The 27,228-nt window shown below is 46.5% G+C and overlaps 1 protein-coding gene across 25 annotated transcripts; it reads right to left on the bottom strand.

Moving 5' to 3' along the window:
• Positions 1 to 326: 326 nt before the first annotated feature.
• Positions 327 to 25,995, bottom strand: tead3b (TEA domain family member 3 b). 25 transcript variants are annotated; one of them, XM_040202965.2, is made up of 16 exons: positions 25,774 to 25,995; positions 25,266 to 25,422; positions 14,797 to 15,054; positions 9,008 to 9,072; positions 8,546 to 8,608; positions 8,316 to 8,378; positions 6,161 to 6,172; positions 5,299 to 5,424; positions 5,105 to 5,145; positions 4,861 to 4,917; positions 4,372 to 4,436; positions 4,118 to 4,254; positions 3,527 to 3,700; positions 3,140 to 3,283; positions 2,890 to 3,042; positions 327 to 2,480 (listed from the first exon to the last, which is right to left on the bottom strand). In XM_040202965.2, the coding sequence occupies exons 3-16, from the start codon at positions 14,801 to 14,803 to the stop codon at positions 2,367 to 2,369; spliced, it is 1,221 nt and encodes a 406-aa protein (XP_040058899.1). In that variant the 5' UTR covers positions 14,804 to 15,054; positions 25,266 to 25,422; positions 25,774 to 25,995; the 3' UTR covers positions 327 to 2,366. The 25 variants fall into 25 exon arrangements, with proteins under 25 accessions (XP_040058899.1, XP_077949013.1, XP_077949012.1 ...); XM_078092887.1 differs by having other exon boundaries at positions 4,118 to 4,267; positions 4,370 to 4,436; XM_078092886.1 differs by having other exon boundaries at positions 4,118 to 4,273; positions 4,370 to 4,436.
• Positions 25,996 to 27,228: the final 1,233 nt, after the last annotated feature.

Here is a 27,228-nt window from a genome sequence, read left to right on the forward strand (position 1 = left end):
GGAAAGTAAAACGAGGGAACTCCAGGAAAGTACGTACAATATCCTCAAAATTGCACTCAAATACAAAACAAGAGTGAATATAGTGGTACATGGACACATTTCTGTTACCAGATTGTGAATATTGACTTAAAACATGTGAGCTATGTTAACTCAGAGGCGACTTCATTGTGATTTCAGCCAACCAATATATGGCCGTTATGATACTCAGCTTTATCATTACGCAGAAAAGCTAAATTGTAATTTCCAAATACGAACATAATATCTGGTTTCTATATGTCTAATGGTATTTTTGATTGTATCAAATAAATTACCCATCATGAACAAAATCAATTTACAAACATGTTTAATAGGTTTTCTGGGGGAAAATGGCCCCAAAGGCACCATGCGTCTTTTAATGTTAGATACATTTGTTTGATTACATAGTCCAACCTCTACTTTGAAGTATAAAATTGCAATGCACAATGGTAACAAAGACAACAGTAAACCACCTTGAACCAAAAAAAACAAAACTGCCCACACCATTCAGAATATGATACATTATATATCTCATTATTAATTATCAATATCAGCACAATCACACATTATTTTCAGTGAGGCATATGGCAAACACTGAAAGTCAAAAGAAAACAGAATCAAAACAAAACATGAATCTCGAAAATGGCGAAAACATGTCTGTATAAAAGATAAATTGAGAAACATGCTAGAGGAGGAGTGTTATCGTATCTAGCTTGTGAAATAAGACATTCAAAGCCAGGTGCAATTATCCCACCGCACAATATCTTAAATTTGAACTTTTATAAAACAATCGTCCAGTGAACCACCCGGAGTAGACGCGTGTCTAGCAGGATCCGTGGGGTGACAAGTCTTCTGTCTCTAATATGAGTCCTGCAATACTTAAAACATCTCCATAACAGTGGGAAACGATCAATACATCTCCAGTGCCCCACCCTGCCCTCCCACTAAATCTCTTCCAACCCTATAAATAACAATCAATGGTCATACTCCACAGCACAGAGACAATAGCTCTCATTGAAGACAATTATTTGGTTTGATTCCAAAATTATTTTATGTCTAATATCAGTAAAAAAAAAGATTTAAATATCAAAACTGAACTTTAATCAACGAATGCAGCTTCTCCACACATTACAACGGAGAATGGTGAAGCAAATAAACCCACTTCACAGCATACAATCTCTTTTTGAAACAAAAGAAACAGTGATTAACTCCCCCCCCCCCGACTCAAACCATGGTCTCTGTGCTGAGTTACTTGAACACAAATATGAAAGTCCCCCTCCGCCCCTCCTAGAAAATACTCCTATGTAACACGTATTCCTTTAGCATCCACTGACTCACAGTACAGAAACAATTCAATTTTTCCAACAAGGCTACATAACTCGAGGCAGGAAATGAGCACTGCTGTTGCTTCACCTCCACCTCCTTGATCTTTTAAGTGCAACCAAGCACACGTCTTCGAAACCGAGAGACTCATCAGGGATCTCGTATGGATGGCACTGCCCTGCCTGCGTGTCAGGCAGGCAGAATACAAGGCATCCCTAGGGTCAAAGGTCAGTTATAGATAGATGCTTGTAAGACCTGATTTCTGAACTGTTCATTAAAATGTAAAACAAAAAATAAGCAAAATCTAAATAATGGGGTAACACAACTGAATTGCTCCCTATGTGGACTGTAAAATTGGGTTGATCTTCATGAAATAACAAAAGGCAACAAGAAAATGACAAATGCCATCTCATTCCTCTGTGTGCCAAAGTACAAAAAAGGCCTCAAAAGATGTCAATCTGAGAGGTTTCTTTCTTTCTTTGGACAAAGTACACGTGTCAGACTTTTTTATCTATTTGTTTAAAACAAGAGGTAGTAAAAAAAAAAAAAAAATGAAATCCAAAGTGGGGCAATGATGTAATCTTTGGAGACAAGGCACTTGCTTCCCTGACGAACCTACTGCAACAACACCCCTCGGCTCTGGTTCTCTCTTTACTACTTTAAGAGTCTTTCCAACACATTCTCATTCCCTCAGTAAAACATTTCCGGCTCCATCAACTACCTTGACAAAAAGGGAACCACTTCATGGAAAGCATGTTTAAACACATGAAAAATAGCTGGTTGTTCGAAAAATACGTACTTCTTCAAAAATGTATTTGCGTGTCGGCACGTTGACATTCACTCTTTTTTTTTTTTTCCCCTTGCAAACAATACTTTTAAAAGAATAAAATGTGTCCATGTCAGTCCGGTCTAGCATTGTTTGCATGTCTTTTTTGGCGATGGGGGGGGGGGGGGGGGTTGAGCTGGTTGAAGAGAGATTGTGTGTCACGCTTTATTCTGGCTTTTTCAAAAACCTCGCAGAGGAGCTGTTAGTCTTTCACAAGTCTGTAGACGTGATACTGAGCTCCGTGTTCACTCGTGGAAACCTCGAAAACAAACGCTATACAGAGCAAGGTCTCCTGGGTGTCTCGGTTCGTCACCACCTGGGGAGGGAAAATGTGCAGTGAGAAACACGAAGCAGCGCAGTCTGTTGAAATGAAAAACTGATTCCTCATTTCTTAATTTGCGAGTGGAATATTTTGATATTTTAGGAAATGCCGTTACGGGCCATGCTCTAAACGTGAAGCTAATGCCAGCAGCCGATTAGCTTAGATTGTAAACTTTCATTTAAATCATCATAATCCTGATACTACCACAACAAAAGCCCTCTAATCAACACATTTAAAAAAATAATTGTAGGTTCTAAAAAGCAGTATAAACGACAGTTTGTGCTAAGCTACACTATGCGGCTTATTATTGATTTAAAAGGTTTGAGAGTTATCAAACTCTCGTTGAGAAAGCGCACGGTACATATATTTCCAGAAACGTCAAACTAAAAAAAGTGTGCGTTACCTGTAGGATGGTGAAGTTTTCAAGAACACTGTTCATCATGTATTTTTCCGGCAAGTGTTTGAGTTTGTGGATGAAGTTGATCATGTACTCGCACATAGGAGAGCGGTGGATCCTGTAAACACACCTTCCTCCCTCCATGCGGGCGTATTCTGTCTGTAACACACACACACACACACACACACAGTCAAAAACAACACGAGAGGCTGCAAATCCGCTGTTTTAAGTGTAAAATGCAGAATCGTGCTCTTACCTCAACTTTCTCTACAACCTGCTTGCCAAACGAGCAGACTTTGGTTGAAACCGTGATCGTCATGTTCTCCAGGCTGCTGTATTGGCTGCTGACGCCGTAAAAAGAGCCGGGGCCGTCTTGCATGCCACTGCTGTTCAGGTCGGCCTGCAGGGCCAAAACATTTAATCAGATGGGATGTGATGATCACATAGCAGGATGCAACTTAGATATCGCGTGTAACACTTGGCTGGTTGTAAGAACGCAGTTTTGTGTTAATCTTGAGAAAAAAAACTACAGTAATGCAATTGGATTTTGCCAGTTAAATACAATTAAGTCTATGTATATGCATATATATAAAGAACACATAATTGGCAGGTGGATGTGTGTAATATATCAACACAAACCCACCCAGAATTTAACAAGGAAGAAGGCATTCTGAGGGCCCTTCTCATAAAGCTCTTTAAGCCCCCCTTTTTTCTCAGGGAACTTGTCGTAGATCTGCCGGATGTCCACGGCCTCGAGAAGCGGGTCGCTGTACGAGGGGTTGGTCTGTCCAATGTGGACAAACAGGTGTTTGCTATACTGCAGAGGACAGAGACAAAAGAGACACAGGAGGACGAGGTCATCCTCAAAGAACATCTGCCGCAGAACTACATACGACACGAGGAAAGAGAGAGCGTCGCATTGGCTACCGAACTCAACGTAATACTGTTTTACATTTTCGTTGTACCTAAAGGTATCAGAAAGCTACTACATCCGGGGTAAAAGACGCTGCGGATGGACTTTGAAACATACGGCAAGTCAAGAAGTTAAAGGGGAAAAACGTTCAGCAACAACTGTGTTAAGTTTAGGCAACAAACCTACTTGTTAATGTGTAGGATGAATAAATATGGCCTACAGTGGTTCAAATATCATATACAATGTGTGCCAAATATCATTGCTTTTAAATGAGCTCTGCGACTACACTGACCCCTGTGGGCCCTGGACCTGTTCACTCACGTTGTCCGGGTCTCTCTGGACCTCCATGAAGGCCGAGTACTCCAGCATCCGCAGCTTCGAGGAGGCGATGGTCCGGTCCTGCCACACCGGCACAGCAGTAGCAGATGGAGGAGGAGGAGGGGCCAAGGGCTCATAGCCTGGATGGCGCACACATACACATACACACACACACACACACACACACTTAATAAAAAAACAAACATTTCTGCTTTCATTTTCTAAAGATTCTCACAGGTGTTTTCCTTGATACTTACTTGGTATGGATTGCGGTAGAGGACCCGATAGACTCGGGTACGGCGGCTGTGCAAAAGGTTTGATGCTGAAAGACGAGGAACACTTCGGTGAGACAGTGAGCGCCACATGGGTCCTTCTATATTTGTATTTCTGATCAGACACTCAGTCGGTTTCAAAGCGTGAGCATAAGCTTCAGAACCATCCAGTCGTAAGTCCGCTTGCTTCAATGCGTCTTAAAGATGATACGTCGCATTAATGAATTGTGCTTTTACTGATGTACACACTGAAAATCCCCCAAAATATTTCAAGATTTCAAGCTTTTTCAGTGAACGTAAAGCATCAGAAACAAAAAAAGATTTAGATTTTTTTGTTGCATTTTTTATTCTCAATTGAAATTGGAAGCATGTTCATTTGCCCGGTGGTGGTTTCTATCAGTGCAGGAAACATACAGTACAATACAGTGTGGAAAAGGAGTTAGTTCTGCTGGGCATTGGCTAGGGGGCACTTACGCATGGCTGGTGCGGCCAAGCCCAGGAGTCCTTCCCGGGTTGAGATCTAGAACCAGCCTAGTGTGCAAAAACGTGATCCGTTAAACACGCCCTGCAAAGCCCACCTGGTATCAAACCTCGACCCGGCGCCGGCACAGTCGCTCGCTAGTTTACGAGCCACTCGTCTCCACCACCAATCTTTTATTCCAGATATCCAAATACCCTCAGAAACACCCCGTGGGGTCAGTAGAAAGGGTTTACTTACTCCTGAGAGGGTCCAGGCTGTCCTGGGAGAGAAGGCCAGAACTGCAGAGGAGAGAGAAAAAAAACATGAATTGTTTTCGTAGGATTCCATTGTTTTGGTTTGTTTGCTGAGGTAAAATCCAACGCCATTTTTTATGACTACACAAATATAACGAAATGTGTTGTATGTGTGAGAAAGATGAGTGGTGGGCTAACTCTGGGTGGTTGGTAGTGGGCAGGAGGCAGTGGTGGGAGGTGATTCTTTATCATACTCGGGGAGACGATCTGTGCGGACGACAGAGCTGCCATGTTCTGCAGGGCTTTGTCCTTAGACGCCTGATCCTACAGAAGGGAAAAGAGGGACAACGAGAGTCACAGACTGCCAATGACCTCATAGGTTTCTGTTTGATTCAGAGCTCAAACATCCAGAATCCAAACGGAGAGTCAACTTGGCACTTTTTTGGTTTGAAAGAGCAGCTTGACAGAATGAAGCAAAGGGAAAGACGGAGAAGATGAAGCTGCACTGGTATTTTAGCTCCGGTCACAAGACTAATTGAGTTTCATTATGCTTCCAGGATCACCACAGGAAAGGAGAACAGAGTTGCATGAGTTGCATCGAAGGGATTACACCAATAAAAGGTACGATTGAAGCGGCAAAATGTTGGTGAGATACAAAGCGAAGAAAATACAAAGCCAACGAATTCCCATCCGTAGAGTATGATACATACTTCACGATTCACGAAATATTTCAAAAACACCGACCTATTTTAAAATGCATCGCCGTGCTCTTTTTTTTTTTTTTTTTTTGCCAAAGAAAAAATGGAATAAGACCAATTTTAGCTGTGACTTTGAAAAGCAAGAAAGACTTCTCGCGTGGAGACTGAGGGCATTACACTACGGAGGCCGGGGTGCGCGTCAGCATGGAGTTCAAAGCGCGGCGGTTTCCTAAGCATTGCTTCGGTACGGGGCGGGGACGGGGACGCCATGCCAGCGGGGGGCCACAGCAAGGGGACAGTGCACTGGTGCTGCCAAACAAAGCGGAGGAGGGAAGCATATTGCACAAGTCAGGTCCACTTACCAAATTCATCGCCTGAATCAAAAAAGAGAGAAACCATTAGTTACGGTGCAGCACCAAACGGTGCGTTCAGATGATTTCATTGCGCTTCGGTCGACGTAAAATCGCCTCTTTTGTGTTTTCCATTGTTTAGAAGTTACGAGGTCCAGGAGGCACTGAAGCTTCTTTGCAGAATGCTTCAATACGCAGTAATCTTAAATACATTCATTATTGTATTTTGGCTAAATTTGCCAAAACCGTTGCAGTACATTTACTAATGTTAATACATATCTTACTGTATTATTTGATTGGACTACAGTAAAATGTTGAAACAATACACATTAATTCGTACAGCCATCATCACATAACGTACAATCATTATAAAGCGAAAGGTTGTACGTTTTATTCTTTCAGTAAACGTCTGAACGCTCTAGCCGGGAAGCACATTTGCTTCACATAACTGGACAGAGGACCAGCAGAGGAAACACAGTGAAATCCCCGGGGGCTCCTTGCAGCACAAGCCTTCAGTGTGTTACATGGAATGCACAGCTTGGGCTGCAGAGAGCATCCATCTGAGCCGACACCCGTGCACTTCCTGTTTGTTCAGCTGATGCTGCAATCTCGCAAGTCGCTCGTTGTCAAGCAACTGGACTTACAGAGTGGCTTGGAAACTAGTGAGTTAAGAGTGGAAAATAAATTACTTTGGCTTGACGAATACTTTGATAGATACTTGAACAAGGCGCTGGTACCGCAGGTACACTTTGTCAGTTCATATCTGACACTTAAACAACAACGGGGGGGGGAAATGACTGAGGTTCTGCCAATAGCATCATCCGAGGTGCAGTCACGAACACAAACGGCTGAAATAAATGACACACGCCGGGCAGATGAAACTGAAATATGTATTTGTGTAACGTGTTTAACAAGTACACACGAGTGTGAGCTGATTAAAATGATTCATATCCATTTTGCGTGTCCAGTAAAATGTGTCATGTTGTGAAGGAGGCAAAATGCAGATTGTCGTGTGTGCATGTAAGTGAGAAGAATTATTTCACCCTCTCCAGAGAGGGTTAAAGTCACCACACAGAACGTGCGGACTATAAATAAAACCGCTCAGTCGATGCACGATGTGTGCACAACCCTGCCTGCCGGGTGACAAACCCACTTTGTTACTCACATCTTGTAAAAACTGCATCATTTGCAATTTTTGTCATTGGAATACTCAGAATATCACAAAATGTATAAGATTGCAGTAAGGTTGTATGGTGTCTTAAGGGTCCTGATTATATTGTACGGTGGGGCCCTTGGTGATTCCCCCTCCCCTACGTGTTATGAATCAGCACTTTGCATTAGAAATAGGTTTGGCATTCGTGTCCCTGTGGTAGGAAGTCGAGTCTTCCCGCTACAGAAACATGTTGTGGACGCTCGTGTCCACTGCATTATTAGTCGGCATAAAATGGGTTAATTTCAGTTGAAGTGAGCACTAAAGAATACAACATTCTTTTGGGTATTTACACAAGTCTGCATTGTGTTAATTTAAGTTAAACGGTTAAAAAAACAATTCTTTTTTTTTAAAAGCACAAAGAGAGACCAGAGGGATCGAAAGAACTACAAGACAAAGTAAAAAGTTGTCATCTGATGCCGATTAATGTGTTGTTCTTTCCTTTTCCCAGAATGTTCGGTTTTATAGAAACACATCCCAACCAGACACATCGGAGGAACTACAAGTATCAAAGTAGAAAGAGTTTTAGGGGAAGGAAGAAGTCTTAAGAGAAGTAGAGTCTGCTGCAGAGGAGAGACAGCGAGCCGGAGCAACATGCGGCCGAACAATCCCTGGGCTCACGGCAGAAAACACCTTTAAAGCAGCTGCTACACTTTCACTGGTTCTACAGTTTGTGCAACTCTCTGGCCTTCAGTGGTGGCTGAAGAACATCTGTCTGTTTTCGCGCCGCATGCACGGTGCAGAAGCAGGACTGTGAGTACGTCAGAGAATTAACTCCTGAGCTGCGTTTGTTCGATCTGATTTAAACCCTTCGCTCCCTCGCCACGCCTGCATCCACTTATCCCGGCGTCGAAAGCGAGCGCTGACCACGACATGCACAAATATTTTTTTTTTTTTAAAAAGGTGGTTAGTGCAAAAAGCCAAGGCCGTACCAGCCCCCCGCGGTGAAGCGCATACCTTTAGCTTTGACTGGATCTCGCGAGATTTTCTCCGGGCGAGAACCTGCAAGTGGCTAGAAACCTGCACAGAAGAATAGCCAAGAGGAGGGAAGAGGAAAAGGTGGCAGGGAGAGGAAAGGAGAGAGAGAGAGAGAGAGAGAGAGAGAGAGAGAGAGAGAGAGTAGCCGTAACCAAAGAGGAAAGAGACGCCCAGTCAGTGAGGCCGGGAGGCCGGCTGGTCGCACATACCTTAATACCCGCCTGGTATTCACGAACCTTCTTCCGTGCTAACACCTGTATGTGACTAGACACCTAAAGGGGTGTGAAACAGTTTTTTTGAGCGTAAAAACAACATGCACTCACAGATGCACACATCCATGCGCGTGCACACACACACACACACACACCTACAGAGACAACACACACTGTGAGAGCTTTTAATAGGTCATGCAAACAACAAAATGAAATAAGCCTGGCCATATTCGTTATTATTATTGTTAGCAATAAATCCCATAAAAGCTAAACTACATATTTATGGCCTACTTTTCAAGGACTTTATTGTTTTGGTCTTGATTTTTTATCAGAAATATATATACATATATATATGCAAAATAAGGCCAGGAGTTAAAAATCTGTTGTGTCTTGCATTGTCAGTAATTGAAACCGAACTCATGCATGATTATTCTGATCCAATCATCAAATGTCGTTCACCTGTTTTCTTGTGCGGGTTTTGCCCGTCCTCAGCTTGATGTACCTTGCTATCAATTCATTGCGACCTGTAAAAAGAAAGAAAAGGTCACGAAAAGAAAAGTCCATCCACATCCATCTGTGGTAACACCCCCGAGTGGCCACCAGGTGGCCCCGTTGTCACGCGCTTGTGTTCACGTCTTTCAGCAGCGTGACCTTTCCCAGAGCTCCTCCGACCCGAGGCGAACACACCTCCGTTTCCTACCGGGGGCCGTGTTTTAAAAGCCCCTTCTTCTTTTAAAATAAGAATGAGATTTAAAAAGGTATATTTTTTTGCCGTATTAGCACGTTTCCCACCTACTAAATCGTCCCCTCACGTGGCGTTGAGGCCTAATTATAGAGAGTCGCTCGGAAAACAGAAGCGCGTTTTCGTGACGTGACATCTACTCTCGACATTCTGCACAAACAGGTTGTGCAGGGAACAGGCTTCTCCTACTGGAGGCTTTGGAACGGCCCTCTCCGCACGACGCTTAGCCTGTTAATCTGGGATCAAACTAAAGTCACCATCGGGTTAGAAGAAGTGGAAAAAAATCCACAAAAAAAACCCGATTAATTGTCTCCAAAGGGAAATCAGTACTTTTCATTCCTTGTCTTCGCCAGGTCACGTTTACTTGGGTTTTTCTGGCTGAGGGGGAGAGTTTGAACCGCGGTATCATTACGAATAATGGACTAAACCCGCTGACAGATATCCACACGGCCTAGGTTGGCCTTCTTGAACACACGCGACAGACGGTGAGTCTAGGAAGCTTAACCGTCTTTAGAGAACCCAGACGCCATAGCGACGCCTCTTTAGCGCTTGGCCTCCAGAAGGCCCCCGGTTAGTGCGATTACCATAAAAGCACCGCGGACCCTCTCGCCGTACACGCCGAGCGGAGCTGAACTGTCTGCCGATACCGAGTTAGCCAGCCAGAACCCCCCCCCCCCACACACACACACACACTCCCCACCCCCCCTCAGCCCCGGGCCAAGGATGGACACGCCCGCTCCAGCGCCTCCGCATTCCTAGCATTCCTCCAAGCCTGTCACATCTGTGCTAGGCAGTCTGATTGGCCTGGGCCTGCGAACACAGCCGGAGCTTTGGACGAACGCACGCACACACACACACACGAGCACAGAGGTTAGAGCTGGGGCGAGGGCCATTAGGGTTGGGGGGCGAGCGCGGGGGGAGGGGAGGTCATCGGTTAGAGGGGCAAAAGGGGCAGCTGATGCTGTAACTCTTGGAGGAAGCACAAAGCCAGAACTGTCTCTGCCAACAACTGCCACCTGGCAGCAGAGTAGCCCCCTCCTCCCAAAACAACACCAACCGCGTGACCCCCCCGCCGCACTCAGCCGATGGCAGCACCTGCCGCCGGCCGTCCCAGCAGAGGATGGCAGAGGAGGAACAATGGCGGCACGACCCCCCCCCCCCTGCTCGCGCAACTGTCACTCTCAATCTTTGGCGGAGGAGGTGTGTGTGTGTGTGGGGGGGAGGGGGGGGGGGGTCAGGGGGGGCATAGAGTTTTGCTCAGGACTTCACAGATATCTCGTTGCGGTGTATCCGTGGCGTCGGGTTTGAGAGAGAGAAAAGAGATGGACTCCTCCGGGAGGCCCCGGGGCCCGGGGGGGGGGGGGTCAGGGGTTGTTGGTCAGACTGTAAATTCACAGCCGACTTTTGGGTTCAGAGGGCGCAAACTAACAGCTCTCCTCCGCGATGTTGGGGAATTTCTTATTTATTTTTAGAGCAGACCACTAACATTTCTCTGCGACTTGCTTCATAACGTTAAACGGAGCACTGTGGCCGTGAGCTGAGATCATATCTCCGGTCCGAAACATCTGGCCGCTTTCATAATATGTCAAAATGAAGGTTTTGTTTTATGTGACATACGGTTTCCTGCAGAAACGCCTCTTTGAAGCGGCTCGGACAAAGTGAGCCCGGGGTTTGATTTGCAGCTTTTAAATGAACTTTTTATTAAAGTTCAAACGTTAAAACTGGAAAATGGAAACCGTCCACTCAACTATTTCTCTCACCAGAAACGTGGATGCCTGCGAAAACTAAAATCTTATTGCTGGACGTAAAATCCCATCGTGACCTAGAACATGTATAAAAAAAATTCAAAAAGAAGAGTCATAACTTCGAAGCGGCAGCGGGCGCGAGGTGCATGCGTGTGAACATTTTACGTCCTGTTTCTTCCTGGAACGGTTGCATCAGTTTTTAGAGGGAATATAGAGGCTGGATCTCTGTGCTCGTTCGCGGCAGCTGCAGCCGTGGAAGCCGAGATCTGCTCAGACTTGACGCGGGGAAGGTCAGGGAGACGGTGTAAAAGGCCGGTCCCCAAGGGGGATGGGGGTCTGAGGGGGAGGGTGTGGGGGGGGGGGGGGGGGCATTGACAGGTGCACGCAAACAGACGGCGTTTCGCAAACCGCTGGTCGCGGCCCGGCCTCGGACCCGCCTCGGGCCCGCCCCGCCACGGCTGTGCCTCCATCCCTTTGGCCTCTCTCTCCGAGCTGCTCGCCAGCCCCCATCCGCCGATTGCTCAACAGCCACTCGAAGTGCCGCAGGCTTCCATTCTTAACCTCTTCCCCCGACGGGACACGCCTACCCCCCCCCCCCCCCCCCCCCTTACCCCCTCTTTTTTTACTACATGACCGCTGGAATTTTCCGCTTCCACGCTAAGATAGGGAGCAAAAAGGTGATCTTCACTGCCTCCTTCCCCCCTTCTCCCTCTCCCTCTCTCTCCCAAACCCATATTCTCTCCCCTCCTCCCTTCTCATAACATTGAGGTAATCCCAAATTGCTAACATACTGCACGGCCATGACTGAAAACATTCCTAACATCTCAGCGAGGGGGCTGACAGCGAAGGCCTGCTCAGTCATCATTCCCCGGCCCTCTCAGACTCTCAGAGCACATCGAGGCTTTTTCACATCCTCTGGAAACTGCTGCCGATTCCTACGGCCGCCTTCGAAAAGGACAAAAAAAAAGTGTCCCTCCAGCGCTAAAATGTTTCTCTTTTCTTTTTTTTGTACCCAGAGTGCTTTGCAGTTACAGACTGCTGCAGGACTGGGAGATATGTGTGAGGGGGGGTGGAGGTGGAGGGCCGGGGGGGGTTCAATATACCTGTCAAGGCCAGAAAAGGCCGGGGAGCGACATGTCAGCACAGCTCCAAAGAAAAAACAAGAAGGACCACATTTCTTTTTGACGCACAAATCTTCTGAAAACACTTGCAAGGAATCAACGGTCTGACTATTCTTTTGCTTTCCATGACAAAAAATGCCACCTCTCTCTAATCTGTCTGCTTGAATCCGGCTAGAGCAGCAGACAGGCACTGAAGACGAGGGGGGGGGGAAACAGCTCGCCGGGGCCGCCTTGTGATCACACGGTGTGCAGAATATGTAACTTGTTAATGCTTGATGCATCTATACGAGTGTTCTTCATGTGCTGGAGTGATTATTACCACGTACAAGTGATTCTTTGAACTCTTTGTCAACCCACGAGCCATTTACAGGACTGGAAAGGCTTCTGGGAAGTCTAGACAGGTTTGAAGAGCAAAGGACACACGCCCGGAGAGTCATCTCGCCATAGCCATGGAAATTTGCAAAAGGTTTCCCAGCAGATGGGAACGGATTTTTTTTGTTTTTTTTAATCCGGCAGAAAGAAGAAAAAAAAAAAAAAGCATCGGAATTCCCAACGGGAGGGATGACTTGGCTTCCTTCCGAGGCCACTGGGAGTCTGAGACTGCAAGGTAGACAGTATTACACGGAGCAATCGTTAACATTCCCCCGAGCTCGCGTCAGGGCAGCTTTCAGAAGGCTGAGGTAACCACCTTGTGAGGCGGCTTCTTCTGCCTCGGCCGCTGCCAGCGGAGCCTCAGATGACTTATTGTAAGGGGAGAGGGTGTTTAGTGCTGTAGAAAAAAAAAAAAGAAAGGCCACAGAAAGGGGTCCTGACAGTTGGTCGCTAAAGGGAGGGAGGGGGGGCGGCTGGGGGCAGGTTGGTGCCCGGCCGGCCTCTTTGTTGACATTCTCGGGACAAACGCATGCAGCCGGGGGGGGGGGGGGGGGGGCGCACGCAACACGGCGCTGCTAAACAGACCTAAAGAGCTCCACGGGTTAATATTTGTGGTGCCTTGAGTCCGCACACCAATTAAAAGCACGTTGTGAACTTGTTGTTCTGGAAATCATAAAATAAGTTTAAGAATACTTAAACTATATAATAATTTAATAATATTTGATTAAATTATACAGTTTACTGAGGAACCTCATCAGAAATCCTTTCTGTACATAATGGTGAGTGAATCATTATAGATGGATGTGTTTCTATCTAAAAAATGTTATAGAACATGAAAAATCTATCCTTGAGCCCAAAGCTTCGCCGTATTTGGTTTAACAAAAAGCAACGCATCATATTTGACGAGATGGAATCAACAGACGTCAGGCATGTTTGATAACTCACCTTATCATAAATTAATCAGAATGACAAAAAGATTCATTTTCTGTTGACTTATTGTTCAGTCAGAACCAGGACAGGATCAGAGTAACAGAAGCCGAGTTATGTCAGGTATGTGCTCGTCCTTGAATATCAAATGAGTAGATGATATTCAATTTTGGATGAATCACAGCGAAAGAATTTCCTCTGACTTCAAGAGGAGAAAGAAACGACACAAACACGCACACGGAAAAAGAAAAGTGATTTAAAAAGCAAACACCGATGTTTGTGAAATGTGCCGACTGGCTGAGACTTTGCTGGCAGTGATTGGGGATTTTTATGGCCGCTCTGAAGTTTTTGAGACATGGTGGACAGTCAATCAAAGGGGAGGAAAGTCTTACCAAACACGGCATGAGGGGAGGTCAAATCACAATTGTGGGAATAAAACCACAAAACCAAAAAGAAATCCGGCACATCTCCAGTAAATCGGCATCTTCAGCAGAATTCCTAAAGTGCTAAATCAAGCTAGCGGGACAACAGGAGAGGGGAAAGTGGGATCCAAACGACCGGACACCTTGCCAAACACCATCCATCTGGATTTTTTCAAAGGCCCGACACCTGCATTTTACTGGACACTCTGCAGGAAACAGCGAAACAACTCCGGAGCCATATGGATGTTGAAGATCTTCAACATGCCAACGGGATGTTTTCCTTCCCCGAGCCTCGATTCACGCTGTGCTAATTAATGCCAACGTAACCGAGCCGTCCGGCATCAAACGCAGAACCACGAACACCCCCCCCCCCCCCCCCCCCCCCCACCTCTCCCAGCGATGCCGGTTTGTGAGGAGACGTAACGCTCGGCGATAAAAGCACAAAGATCCAGTTTTGGCAACCAAAGAAAGGAGGCCGTAAAACAGAGGGGGGGGGAGACAAAGCGGGCCGTAAAGACAAACAGCGGAGAGAAGGAGACGTGCGTAAATCAGGCGGAGATGCTCTCGGGGCCGCGATAAGAAGCCGCTCTGAGAGGGACTGGAAGAACCGGCCCCCGGGTCACAACTCAACAGGTACGGACTTGTCGAAGAGCGCTCCGAGTGGAAGGAAAGCTTTCCCAGCGCTCATTCTTTTCCCTCAGCCACAGACCATGAGGGCCAATGTGCGGCGTTCTCATTTTCTGTCAATCATGTGACGGGTTACCATTTAAACGTTCTGCCGTGTCTTGTACTATTGTATTACAGTTCACGGGTCGTTTTTTCTATGGAGCCTCTCTCACGCGCTGGTGCTGGCGTGACCGGGCCCGGCGAGAAACATCTGGAACCTGGAAGCTGTGGCGGGTCGAGCCAGCGTACTCACCGTACATCTTCCCCTCGTCGGAGAGGATGATCTTCCTCCTGCCACATGGAGGGTAGATGGCGAGGGCCTCCTGGAAGCTCTGCTCGATGTCCGGGCTCCACACGCCCTCGGCGTCCCCGTCAATGGCCTTGTCCTCGTTGTCCCCGTCCAGCCCATCTTCTGGGCTACCGTTGGCGCTCCACTCGTTGGACGCAATGGTGGCGGCTCCCCCTGGGCCCGACCCCGAGCCCCAAAATCAAAAGGGTCTGTGGGAAAGACCTGGGGAGTAAAGACACGGGAAGTTGCAAAGCTGTTTTTATCGGGTTTGAATTCTTTAATACAGTTATACAGATGACGATATCAAATCAACGGTGATTGGAGAAACAATATCTGTGCTGTGACTCAATACGATTATTTGCTACAGAATGTCTCAGGAATAAGTCCTAAAAAGTATTTTTCCCTTTCCCCCTTTTTGTAATGCCTGAAATAAGGCCAAAGGTCAACAGTTGAAGAGATTTTTTTTCTCGTAAAACACGTGAATAAGGGACCTCGGAATAAAGCAGGACCCCCGCTCACTGTCCATTAGTCAGCTTATTACACCCAACCAAGGATACAATACCAAGTAGATTGTATTTGTCTGCGGAGATCTGAAGTGTTCCCATAGCAACGGTGTGCAATGAGGAAATAACAGGGCGTAGAATTCCAACGAATCAGAATCGAGTATTGAACAAAGCTGGGCAACAAAAACATTTCAAACGTCATTGAGCTTCAATCCGACACACACTAAACTGGTGATGTGAAGAATACTCAGTAACAAAGATACTCTTTAGTGTTCAGCCGCTGTATTCAACAATAGCTTTAAATTCAACTTGTTTTAATAAAAGGAAATTCTTTAATTAATCCTAAATATGTGCAGCGTTGCAATACAACCAAAGTCAGTCAATTCCTTTTTATAGCGGGCAAAATGATCCACTATCGTATATCAAGTTCTGTCTCGACGCCCCAGTTGGAAACGTGAGTCATGTGATGAAAACTTTCCGTCTCACAACGTTTGAAACAAGACGTTCTCTTTCACACGGTGAATCCTGAAAAACGCTTACTGGCGGTTCTGTTGGAGACGTTGGTTTTCCTAAATTTCCGAAAGCTCTCCTTCGGCTGCACCATCTTTATACTGAACTGGAATAACCAGTCAGCAAACACTAACAGCCCACTCAACGGCTTGCAAGATGTTTCCTTGTTCTAAATTTAGAATTCCACGGCACAGACATTCAAACGCAAATTTCAACTTCAACTTAACACCTGACACATTGCACCGGATGTCAGGAGCGGCTGGAGTCAATTTCTTCAAATATCAAAGTTGGACTCAAGGAGGAACTCGAGGTCTAAGGTCACAAAATACATTTCTGGTGCAAAAACCAGGGGGAAACCTCCGGGTCTGTAAAGTTAAGCCAGTTCAGAAGTGACTGAAACTCGCCTTCTCTCCGCATCTTACCGTTGAAACTTGAATTATTACTTCAGTAACTATTGTGAACGAATGCGTCGCATCCCGATTACGACGTTAACTTCTTACATGCAGCGTATGGTTCTGGCGCGACGGGTTGGCGGAGCAATGCAACTACGGTGCGATGATTCCACTTTCCTCGTAAATATACATTCAGTGAATTATTTGAGTGGCTTCAAAGAGCTTTGTGAGTCCATGTAGAGCACAATGCGACTGGAATGAGGAATGACATTCATCTGTAGGTCTGCTGCTTTGGCCTTCTCTGACATTGTGGAATTTTTATGAATAAACAAGGATAACTTTACTTATTACAATAAATCCTGGACTGTTTCTCTGTACTGGCCAAATGAATGCAAGATATTCCATAAAACGAGGTTGGAAGACCCCACTAATCGGCGCTGGCCTCAAAGAATTCTTGTGGTCTGGGAACTGCGTCCCAGTGTGGTTTGCTTATGGCTGACTGCAGGCAAAGGTCTTAAGTATTTTGCAAGCTGCCTTTTCAGCGTCGTATTGTTTCTGAAAGGGAAGTATATGAGGTAACCACGATCCTCCCAGGATGCTCGTCTGTCTCCTTTCTGCATTTCTGCAGACGCTGATGAAAAGAAGAAATGTGCAAGGGATAAATACATTATACTTACATTGTCCCTTCGGTTTTATTTCCTTATATTTGACCTGTTTTATGTAACAGTGGGGTTCTTGTGAGATAAAAATCAACCCAGATATTACAGCTTGTGTGAAATGTGATGTTGATGAGTACAGCCTTGACATCTCTCTTCTTGGTTCATCTCTCAGTATTTAGAAAAAGTTGTGCGTTACGATCAACAAACAAAGACGTAGAGGTGGTGGATCGGTCCATCATCATAAAGCAGGAATAAAAAAGATCAAACGGCGAGGAGATCATATTCTACCGCACGCCACGCGCAAGATGGAATGAATGCTCGTCACTGAACTCAAAGGAGAGTTTGACGCGTCGAGCTGCTAATTTTAGCGGCGAGGGGTATTGGTTATGGCGGACCCTTAGCAACGGGGTCACGGCGTTAAAACCCAGCGCTGAAACTGAGCACTCGTCCGCAGCTCAAGTGATCACACGTCCGTCCTCACGGATCACACGGCCGGATCGCTCCCCGGGACGCCCGGAGTTAGAGCTAGTTTAATCGTTATCGCCATCAGGGTAGAAACGCGTTAAGTCCCCAATGTCCAGTCAATTGATCGGATTGAATCAGAGCTGCATGATTAGAAAACCTTTGGATTCAAATATAAATTGGTTATTTTTTAAGCAAGAAATGTTTTTTTTACTGATTATTTTCACAAAATGTATTTGATTTGATCAGCTATAAAAGGACTTTTCCTTTCAAATAGGAGAAGATTTTGAGTTCTTTTAACTAAAAGTCCAAAACCCAAAGACATTCTATTTCCTATCATGCACAACGAGATATGCATTAAATGCATTAAAACTTCCCGTTTGAGAAGCTGGGAACGTACAAATATTTGAACTTCATAATGATAAAGCAACAAATGGTCAGCCCTTCAAGACGTGAGGCACCATCATTTTAGTTTGGTCATGTTTGTTTGTTATGCAGAAGAAAAAAAACAACAAAATTTTTAGCCGATTATCATCCACACAAGTGCGACCCTTGAACACGCATGACTTTCTGCGGCCTTGAGTGTGCCAGACGCCCTTTGTGTGGCCTCGTGTAAAAAAATCTCTCCAGGCAGCTCAAAGTATTTCATTAAGAAATGCACAGGTGCTGCAGGCCGACGGCTTTGCTAGAGAAAAGACTGAAGACTGGGAGGGGTGAAGAGGGGTGGCGAAGGAGGGAGCAGGGAGGAGGGGGTCGGCAGAGGGGAGGTGTGGAGAGGGGAGGGGGGGGGGGGCTGAGGGATGGGCGGCCAACTCCATTGTTTATCTCCAATTATAGCAGAGAAAACACTGCAACGCTCCTCTGTGCCGCGAGGCGCGACGCGCCGAGAAGGAGGAAGTGGAGGAGGAGGAGGAGAGCGCTCGGAGGTGCTGCGAGAAGAGAGGCTCTCCGACTGGGGGAGAGAGAGGAGGGAGGTTGGGGGGGAGGCCTGAATTCCAGACATGTCCTTATTAAGAAAGGGCTGCGAGTGCTCACTGTTTCTCCTCCTGCCTCCCTTGTGTCAACCCAACGCCCTCCCTCCTCTGCCATACCCCCTCTTAACCCCCCCCCCACCTCCCACCCCTCCTCCTCCACCTCCCACCCACCCTAGCGCTCAGAACGTCTCTACCCAAATAAGGACAGGAGACCAGGGGATGCGTGTATGGGAGGAGTGGGTGGTTTGGTTGGTTGCGGAGCTGGGGGGGGGGGGGCGTGCAGGGACGTGGAGGGGGGGGGGGGTTGTTGTCCAATTTAGGCGTCCACTTTGGGGTCTGAAGAAAAAAAAAAAAAAACAGTGGGATTGTTCCAGCTGGAATGAAACATCAGCAGCGAACACGCTGGGCTCAGACCAGAAGGAGGCCATTGTCAGCGCAGGCGTTTTCCAACACATCGTCAGTCACGGGACCCGAAGTCCGGACGACGCTACTGATGAAGTTGAGCGGTAAAACTTTTTTTTTTGGGGCCTCAAATGCAACAGCGTGTTCGAACTCAAGATGGAGGCCGTTGGGGATTCGGTTCTCCGACAGGGATTTATTGCCGGAAAGTTGCTCGAAAAGAAGCGCTGTTGTAACTTAACATATTGATCACATTAGAACAGCTGTTGTGAAGACACTGCCTCCTTGGGCCAAGTTTGGGTGAGAAACTCGCAACAAGAAATGACTCATTTAACTGAATAAACTGCAGATGAACCTTTCAGAAAGAAAGAAATCATTCTTCAGCTTCTCAAACGGAGGATTTCTCACTTCTTTTTTTTGGCCAATACGTTGACATGTTTAGGGTTTTGGGCTGGTGGTCAACTTTAATAAATAAAGAACAACGATGACACCTCAGAACTTTTTCTTTACCGTGTTCGCACGAACCCAAATGAGATCAATCCCCAGATTAATGGTTCGTCAAACCTATTGTTTCGCCTCGGGCCCCGTCAGCCGGCACCAAACCTGCGAGACGGGATGGTTCGTTGAAGGACGTCGACGGAGCGACACGCTGTTCCCACATTTGACAGAATAATGGGCGACACGCCCTCCTCCTCCTCCTCCTCCTGTCGGGCCCACAGAGCCGCCGGGGCAACGTGCCGCAGGACTCACCCCCATTCACGCACAACGCGATCACTCTTTTCCCAGATCCCCGAAAACACAGCGGCCACTTCGCTGCCTTCGCTTATCTCAGCTCCACCCGAGGGCCGAGCGGGGTTTATTGGCACCGTGCTCGGTTCCCCCACCTCCCCCCCCTTTTTTCTCTCCCGAACGGGATTGTGTGCGGTGAAGTATTCCAGTGAATTCCAGGAATTCTACTGAGCCACTGTGAGGCTCCCGTGCCACACTGGGGGGGGTGGGGGGGAGGGGGGGGTAATACCTGAAGCCGGGGAAGGGATTCCGTCGCAGGCATTTGTTAGAAAGGTGCAGCAGAGTGGAGGAAATCCAGAACTAACACCTTCAGGCAGGAAACCCAACGGAGAACCTGGGGTTTCAGTAGCTGCCGGCGGACGTCATGTCATTTAACACGCATCCACCCAGGGAGAGCGGAGAGCTTTCCCTTCACATTTGATTTCCTCCATTTCATCTCCCAGCGACCATGAGATCATCTCGCAACCCGACCAGATGGGTTTCTACTCATGCGGTGGAATTTAAAAGTCCACGGCGAGGCGAGATCGTCGGTTCAGGGCCGCTCCGTCGCGTCTGGGGATTTTTTTTTCCGGCCTTATGGCAGCACCGCTGGTCCACTCGTCTGGTGAGCAGGGAAGATTTGTCAAACCTCCAGACGCTCGAGACCAAACAGGATGGATCGTAGAAATATACCCGGAGACTAAACATCCCGCCGCGAGAGAGAGCCGAGCGCACGAGTAGAACAACATGTGAAAAGTGCTTGACTGGAACCATGTTTGTGCAGTTAATTTCACTCTCACGCCATTTGGTTTATCCTCAAAGTGATTCCTGCTGGCAAAGGGTACAAGATGCGTGACAAACAAACACGGGCAGAAGCGTCGGCGGCACGACTAAACGCGGCCGGCGTGTTCATAACAAAGCAGCAAGTGATGTTAGAGTCTTTAAGTCCTGGTGGCAGTTTTTCAATTTGCATCAGAAGACTTTACCACGGCCCTTCATCCGGACCCGGACCTTCCAACGTACCACGACTCAGATAAATGATCCTGGTCCACCGCGCAGCCACCGGGCCCCGCTTTGTGTTTGTCCCTCCGTCATGTCTCCCGCCGTATCGTTTTTGCACCCCCGACGCGCTACAAAATGTGCCTGCTTGTCTTTAAAAAAAAAAATGCAGCCTTTGTTAAGCTGCTGGAGCTGGGACACTCGTTGGCAAAGAACAGGCCCCGTGCTGGCAGGCGATAGCCACCCCCCCACCCCCCCGCCTCCCCCCACCTCCCGCTTAGCTGAGAGTCAAACACACCTCCACCAAACTTGACATTCTACACACAGCAACAAATCCACGGCTTGAAGCTCCTCCACACGTCTGAGGTTGAGGGGCGCTCACAGATGTCATCCACCACACACACACACACACACACACACACGCACACGGGGCAACAGCCACACAAACACACTCTTGACAGGGGAAACAACAGGACTTGGTGGCAGAGAGAGCAGCTGCTCTCTAGGGTCAGATTACAGATAAAGAAAACGTTTTAGGGTCTAGGCCAGGCAGGCTGCACTCCGACGAGGCCTTATTCCTCCCACGCTGCATTCAAAGCAGAAATCACTAAACACTAATCACCATTTCTACGAAAATAAAAGGCGGTGAAGCGGCGCGAGTCTCTGCTGAAAGTTTGCCGCCAAGACATGAGACCAAATCTCCCAAAAAAAAGAGGATAATAATAATGAAAAAAAAAAAAAATTAAAAACCCTCCCACTCCTCGCTCCCTCCCAGCGTCTGTGTTTGGCCCTAATAAATTCTCTCCAGCTCCTCCAATAACTTCCTCCTACTTCCTATCTGGCCCGGCGCTCAGGAAACAATCAGAGCTGAGAGCGAGAGGAGGGCCGGAGAGCCAAGCGCTCACACGGCAAAGGAGGCAGAAAGAGAAGGAAAAGTCCAGACAGAAAACGCACACGCCACATGCAGCCCTTGTCAAGTCAAACATTTGCAGTTTGATACCAGCTGCACGCCCGAGACCGACAACAATGCACGTGAGGAGGATGTGTGAAAAGCGATTCAGACGGCGTTTTTTTTTTTTTTTTACGCAATGAAACTCGCCACCGATTTTTATTTGGCGCTCCTCTCGGGAAGAAATCCCGCCGCGTGGAAAACTGGGCCTAACGTGCTCGGAGGCGGGGAGAGGTTACTGATTTGCTAAATGATTCACTGATACAATTGGTACCACGAGTCCAACGAGAGCGCGGACACAAGGCCCGAGTCATTCGCGCATTGTTCTGCTTGAGCGCCGGGCGCCGTTGCACATATGTGGTCTACCTTGGGTCGTCACATTTTCAGAGAGTTAAGCCTAAATCCAGCCGAGGAGGGAAAGACTGACAAAAAAACAGTCGGAGTGTGCCAGAATTTTTTTCTTACAGGCTGAATCAGCATTTTAGAAATCGGAAAATTTCCAGAGAAAGCAGCGGAGAAGCCACGCTAGCCTGAATTGGTCACTTTGTGGCGAGGGGAGCGGTTTGAAGCCATAATCTGTGAAACCTTTAAGACATGCAGAACTTCGGCAGCAGAATGCGCCGGCCAATAAGTCATCAAACCAAATAAATCGTGGAAGGAGGCATTAAAAGCAGCCGTGGCTTTGATGAGGAACACACGGAGGAGGGACGTTCATGGAGGAGGAAAAAAAAATCACGATTAGACGTTAAAATCAAAAGCGGAGAGGGAGGGAACTCGTCGTGCTGTTGCACATTTAATGCATTTTCGCGCCCCCCCCCCCCGTAAAAGGTCAGATCCCCCACAAAACACTCGGACACCTGTGTTGTTCTATATTAGGAGGCAAACAAAAAAACTCTCTCTCACTGTGCTGCAGAGGGAGATCATCCCCCAACCCCAAAACACTCTGAGCAAAAGGATTAAAGGGGTTTCACATGAGTGCCCTTGGGTCACTGGAGCTCCAGTGCGACAAACAGGCCTCACACACACACACACACACACACACACACTCGTCTCTGAAACAACAGACGGGCTGAGTGAGCCTCATGTTATCTATAATGGAGGCTGGAGGAGGCACAGACGCTGACACACACACACACACACACACAGACGCTTCTTTTCTGAGCTCTTTGCAGAATATAAGTGTGGACCATCGCTCCCGGGCAGTCGGCCGCTGGAGAAAGAACAACTAAAACGTTTAGCAACTTGGGGACAACCGATACAAAGACTACACTGTTGTAGGCCACTCCCCGGCTCCTCCCCTGAGTGGTCCGAATAGGAGGCCGGAGAGCTTCTCTGGTAAAACCTCATGGTTTGGAGGACATGTTCAACACGCTCGGTGCATTAACGGGGGTACGACGTCGATCAATTGTGCGGAGGGAAGAGACCGGTGGATGTTTTTTTAAGATTTCATGCAGCGTTTGGGTCGTGCGCCTGTAATAACCGACAAGACTTAAACCCGGCCGCTGCTAGTTAGCGTCAGGCTGCGTATTGTCCTCCGGATTGCCACTAATGCCCTTCTGCTGAGGGCCGCTGGCTTCCCTCTGAGGCCCTCTGTGTGCTCCGCCACACACACACACACACACACACACACACAAGTGGTGTTTGTTCAGGTCTGGGTTGACAGAGGGGCAAGTGTCCACCATTTGGACGAGCACTTTTGCGGATGGTGCTAAAAAAAAAAAAGCGGCCCAACGTCTGCACAAATGGGCAAAAGCTCATTAGCCGCCCTTCTGTGGCTTTAACACAAACGGGTGAAGCTGCCTGCTGACAAACGGTCAACAGACCTGCAGCCGAGCAAACACCCCGCCGGGCTGGAGAGGGGATGCGCCTTCCACGTACGATTGGAAATACCGACACAGTGTGCAGATTGTGGCTAATCTTTTAAAAAGCATACACATCAGGAGGGAGGGGGGGGGGTATTTCTCCCCCCCCTTCAAGAAGAAAGCACATGCTCATTAACTCTTCCTTTCTGAACCAGCAGCCCCGAGGAACCCAGCTGGGGAGTAAAAAGAGAGAAAACTGCCACTTTAAGGGGATATAACCCCAAGTAATCTAATTGACCTGCATGACCGTGAGCAAAGCTGTAAAACGTTCCCTTCGCATTCGACTCTCACACGGCGCTCATGCGAAATCCACAGCGGCTTGAGAGCATAAAGTGCGTTCAAGGAGAGAAGAAAAAAACCCCAAAAAATAAAAAGGAGACCACATTGTACATCGGGAGGCCTGATGCATTCATGCTGCATGAAAACAATGAAGGGGAATCTGTTGGAGCAGCAGAATGCTTAATCCTTTCCAGATTTACCCATCAGCATCGAAATCTATTATTAGGCATCTTGGCGTGTCTCATTTACCAAAGACACATTGTTCGGTGGTTCTGGTTGGTCGTTTATTCTCAGAACATCATTGCCACATGTTGATAGAAAAGTATAGCTCCAACGGTGGATTTTTGCCTCTGATTTTTGCCACGGCCCGACAAAACAGCAAGATAAAACTTCCAACGCGTTAACCGATCCTCCTCTCTATCGGCGTTGCATCAGGAGATCAGGAGATGGTATCTCCAGCACACCGCCTGCCTCCACAAGACCTCGCATCCAGCAGGCGGCCGCGAGGCCTTGACAGCGGTTTCCACGCAAAACCGGTGGAGATATTTCAGAAATGTGGTAAAATATTCAATGGAAATATGACATTGTAGAAGTTTCAAGGATTGCTGCTGCAGTAAGAGCAAGGAGGCAGGAGGCAGGAGGCAGGGGGAAGGAGGCAGGAGGCGGACGGCGGAGCGACGTGAACAGGTTTTTCCCTCCCGCTGCGACCAACCTGACAGACGGCATTCTGCTCTTGAGTCAAACCTGTTGACCGGCAGAGGTATAACCCCTCCGACTTTACCAGCCAACACGTCCCTGCTTCGCTTCTTATTGTTTACATCTTCCAATAAACCCAAACATTCGGCTTGGTCCCCCCCCTCCGAAACTAACGACACAGAACGAGGGAGCAGGTGTGGCCCGAGGCGGCACTTATAGCAGTTATACTATTAGCTCGCGTGCATATCTGTGCATCGCAAATCCTCACCTCTGAATTATGTACTTAGGGGGACTTTGCAGCGTATCACCGCGCGTTTGCTTGGCACAAAAGAGTAGAAAGGAAGGAATGAAATGATAGATGGAATATTAGATAAAATCTTGGTGAGCACTCAAATTTTTTAATGTTTCAGTCCTGTCACATATTTCTTATGGCTTCAGAACGTCTTCTGAATTGACGTGACTGGGGTGACTTTTTATGAGGTAATAAACTAATGCAGGAGGTTTGGTATGTGTTCATACTGTCGGAGTAGCAGAGATGTAATTAAATGACTTCGGTATGCAGGAGTCACCGGTCTGCACGCAGGCACCACTGTGCATTTGTCCGAGTATTTATAAATCTGCTGATAGTTTGGGGTATTAATCTTACACCTCAGTTCAGAGTTCAGACTTCTGGGTCCACAAATAATAACAAAAATAATGTCCTCTTAAACTAAAAAAAAACCCATTTGTATCTAAATGAGTTTTGATAAAACAATGTCAGTCTTTTAAAGGCAAGACAAATGTTGTAAGAATTGAACATTATTTATTAAACTTAATTCTCATCAAAAACGAAAGAGAAAGATAATGTAGCTCAACAAATTATTTCATCAAATATTTTATTTTCAATGTAAATGTGTATTTTTCTTTGTCTGATCCATGTGTGTGTGTGTGTGCGCGCTGTTGAAGGAACAGTAGCACTGACAAATCCAGAACTCGTCTTACCTTTGGGATGCAGATGTCCAAACCAGACTGATGTTGTGTATTCCTCCAAATCGATTTTGGTCTGCCTCTCTCTCTCTCTCTCTCTGATCCCGGAGGTAAACCCGTTGGATTCCTCTTGAGGAACCAGGTTGGGAGTGTCGGATGATCCAGGTATGAACTGAGACACAAAACAAACATATTGGCCGCACTTCTCTGCTGTCAAAAGGGACGCTTTGTGTTTCGGTTTGAAATAGCGTCTATGTGTGTGTGTGTGTGTGTGTCCGTGCGTCAACCGGTGGAAACATGATTGTACAGAGCCTGTCAAATACATCCATGCACACTGGGAAAGTCAAACGCAATACACGCGCAATTTGCAAATGTTTTCTTCCCTCCCAACGCGGGGAGCTCCGCGGAAAAATGTCAAAAATGACAATGATCTGAAAACTTCACCGAGAGAAGCGGCATGAAAAAAAAAAAAAAAACTCACGCAGAAAAAAAGGTCTCTAAACAGAAAGAGTGGAGAACTTACCCTCTTTTAAATATATAATCTGGCAGTCACCTTCTTCTCAGTGGGAGCAGCGGGTCCCTTTAGTGCGTTTCTTTCAATTTGGCGCCTTGTTGTTTTGCCGTAATATTTCTCAGAGGTTTGACAGTATAAGTGGAATGTTAAGTATGACTTTGGTATGAAATCAACGCACTACACTGGAAAACGAAGGGGGAGGAAAAAAAAAAGAAAAAAAGAAAGACTCCCGAGGAGGAGCCACTGGTGCGCGTCAATCAACAAGCTGGGGGGGCGGGGACTTCCGTCGAAACTCCGCCCACCCTCGAAAACCCTGCAGACCCGGGCTGCAGCTTCCTGTCCAAACAAACTGACCCTCTCAAACGCAAAAAATCCCACCAGGCTGATGTGCCAAAAACTAAACGCATCAAGTGAGGTATTTAAACACTGCTAGCGCCATGAATTCTACACCTTTGGAGTGGTGGAGGAATTATTCAGATGTGAAGGTTTGCAGAAGTACCAAATACAAGTTACAAGTAAAAGAGCTGACAAATGACATGAACATTTATTTAGAGTACCATGTTCTTTCAGAATAATGTATATCACTAATTGTAATTATTTATGACTAAATATATTTAGTGATGCAGCTGGTCAAAAATTGGGCTTATTTTGGCAAATGTTTTTACTGCTGTTAAATCTATAATATTAAATCATTTAATATTTTGTAATTACTCATGTAACTGATGCACAGTAAAACATGTTATAAGATCACTAGATTAAAAATAAACAATAAAATAATAGTAGACATATAAAGTAGTTTTTTCCATCGATGCACTTTATTTTTGATTATAACGGGGATCCTGTATTAAATATGTTATGCTGCATTTAATGTAATGTGTATGACATGTAGGGGTAGAAAAACATTTAATGGATTACAGCAGCAATACAAATACATTCAGTGTAAACATCATTCATAGATAAATGCTGGAACAAGCAGATAAAGAACACACACTCAGACATTGTTGAATACAATGTCTTTAACAACCTCTGAGCTTCGTAAATGGAAATAAATGGCTCAAGATCTTAAGGTTAACACGTCATGTAGATATGTATACTTCTTTTATAGGGTTAGGGTTTTATTTCAAAATCAAAGCAGGATGCGTCAAGAAGTCTTAAGCGATGCAATCAAGCAATCGTATAAGGATCACACGTCACAAATGTGACTAACTATTGCTAATGCTGTAAAAGGAAATTACAGATATTTTACTGAACATTTCATTAACTTTAACTTCAAATGGGGCATTTCTCTTATAGAAAACTGACATTTGAATCTATTTCCCAGCCCTGTGCATGCGTGACTCGATACTGAGTTCACTGTGGGGTTATTGAATTGAATCAATTTAAAAAACATTGCATTTATCATAACTAAACTTATGGAGGAAAAGTTTTTAATGACTTAGTATCCCTTTCCTCAGTATAACCGAT

Source organism: Gasterosteus aculeatus, chromosome 17 (assembly GCF_964276395.1).
Source record: "Gasterosteus aculeatus chromosome 17, fGasAcu3.hap1.1, whole genome shotgun sequence".
NCBI classification, from domain to species: Eukaryota; Metazoa; Chordata; class Actinopteri; order Perciformes; family Gasterosteidae; genus Gasterosteus; species Gasterosteus aculeatus.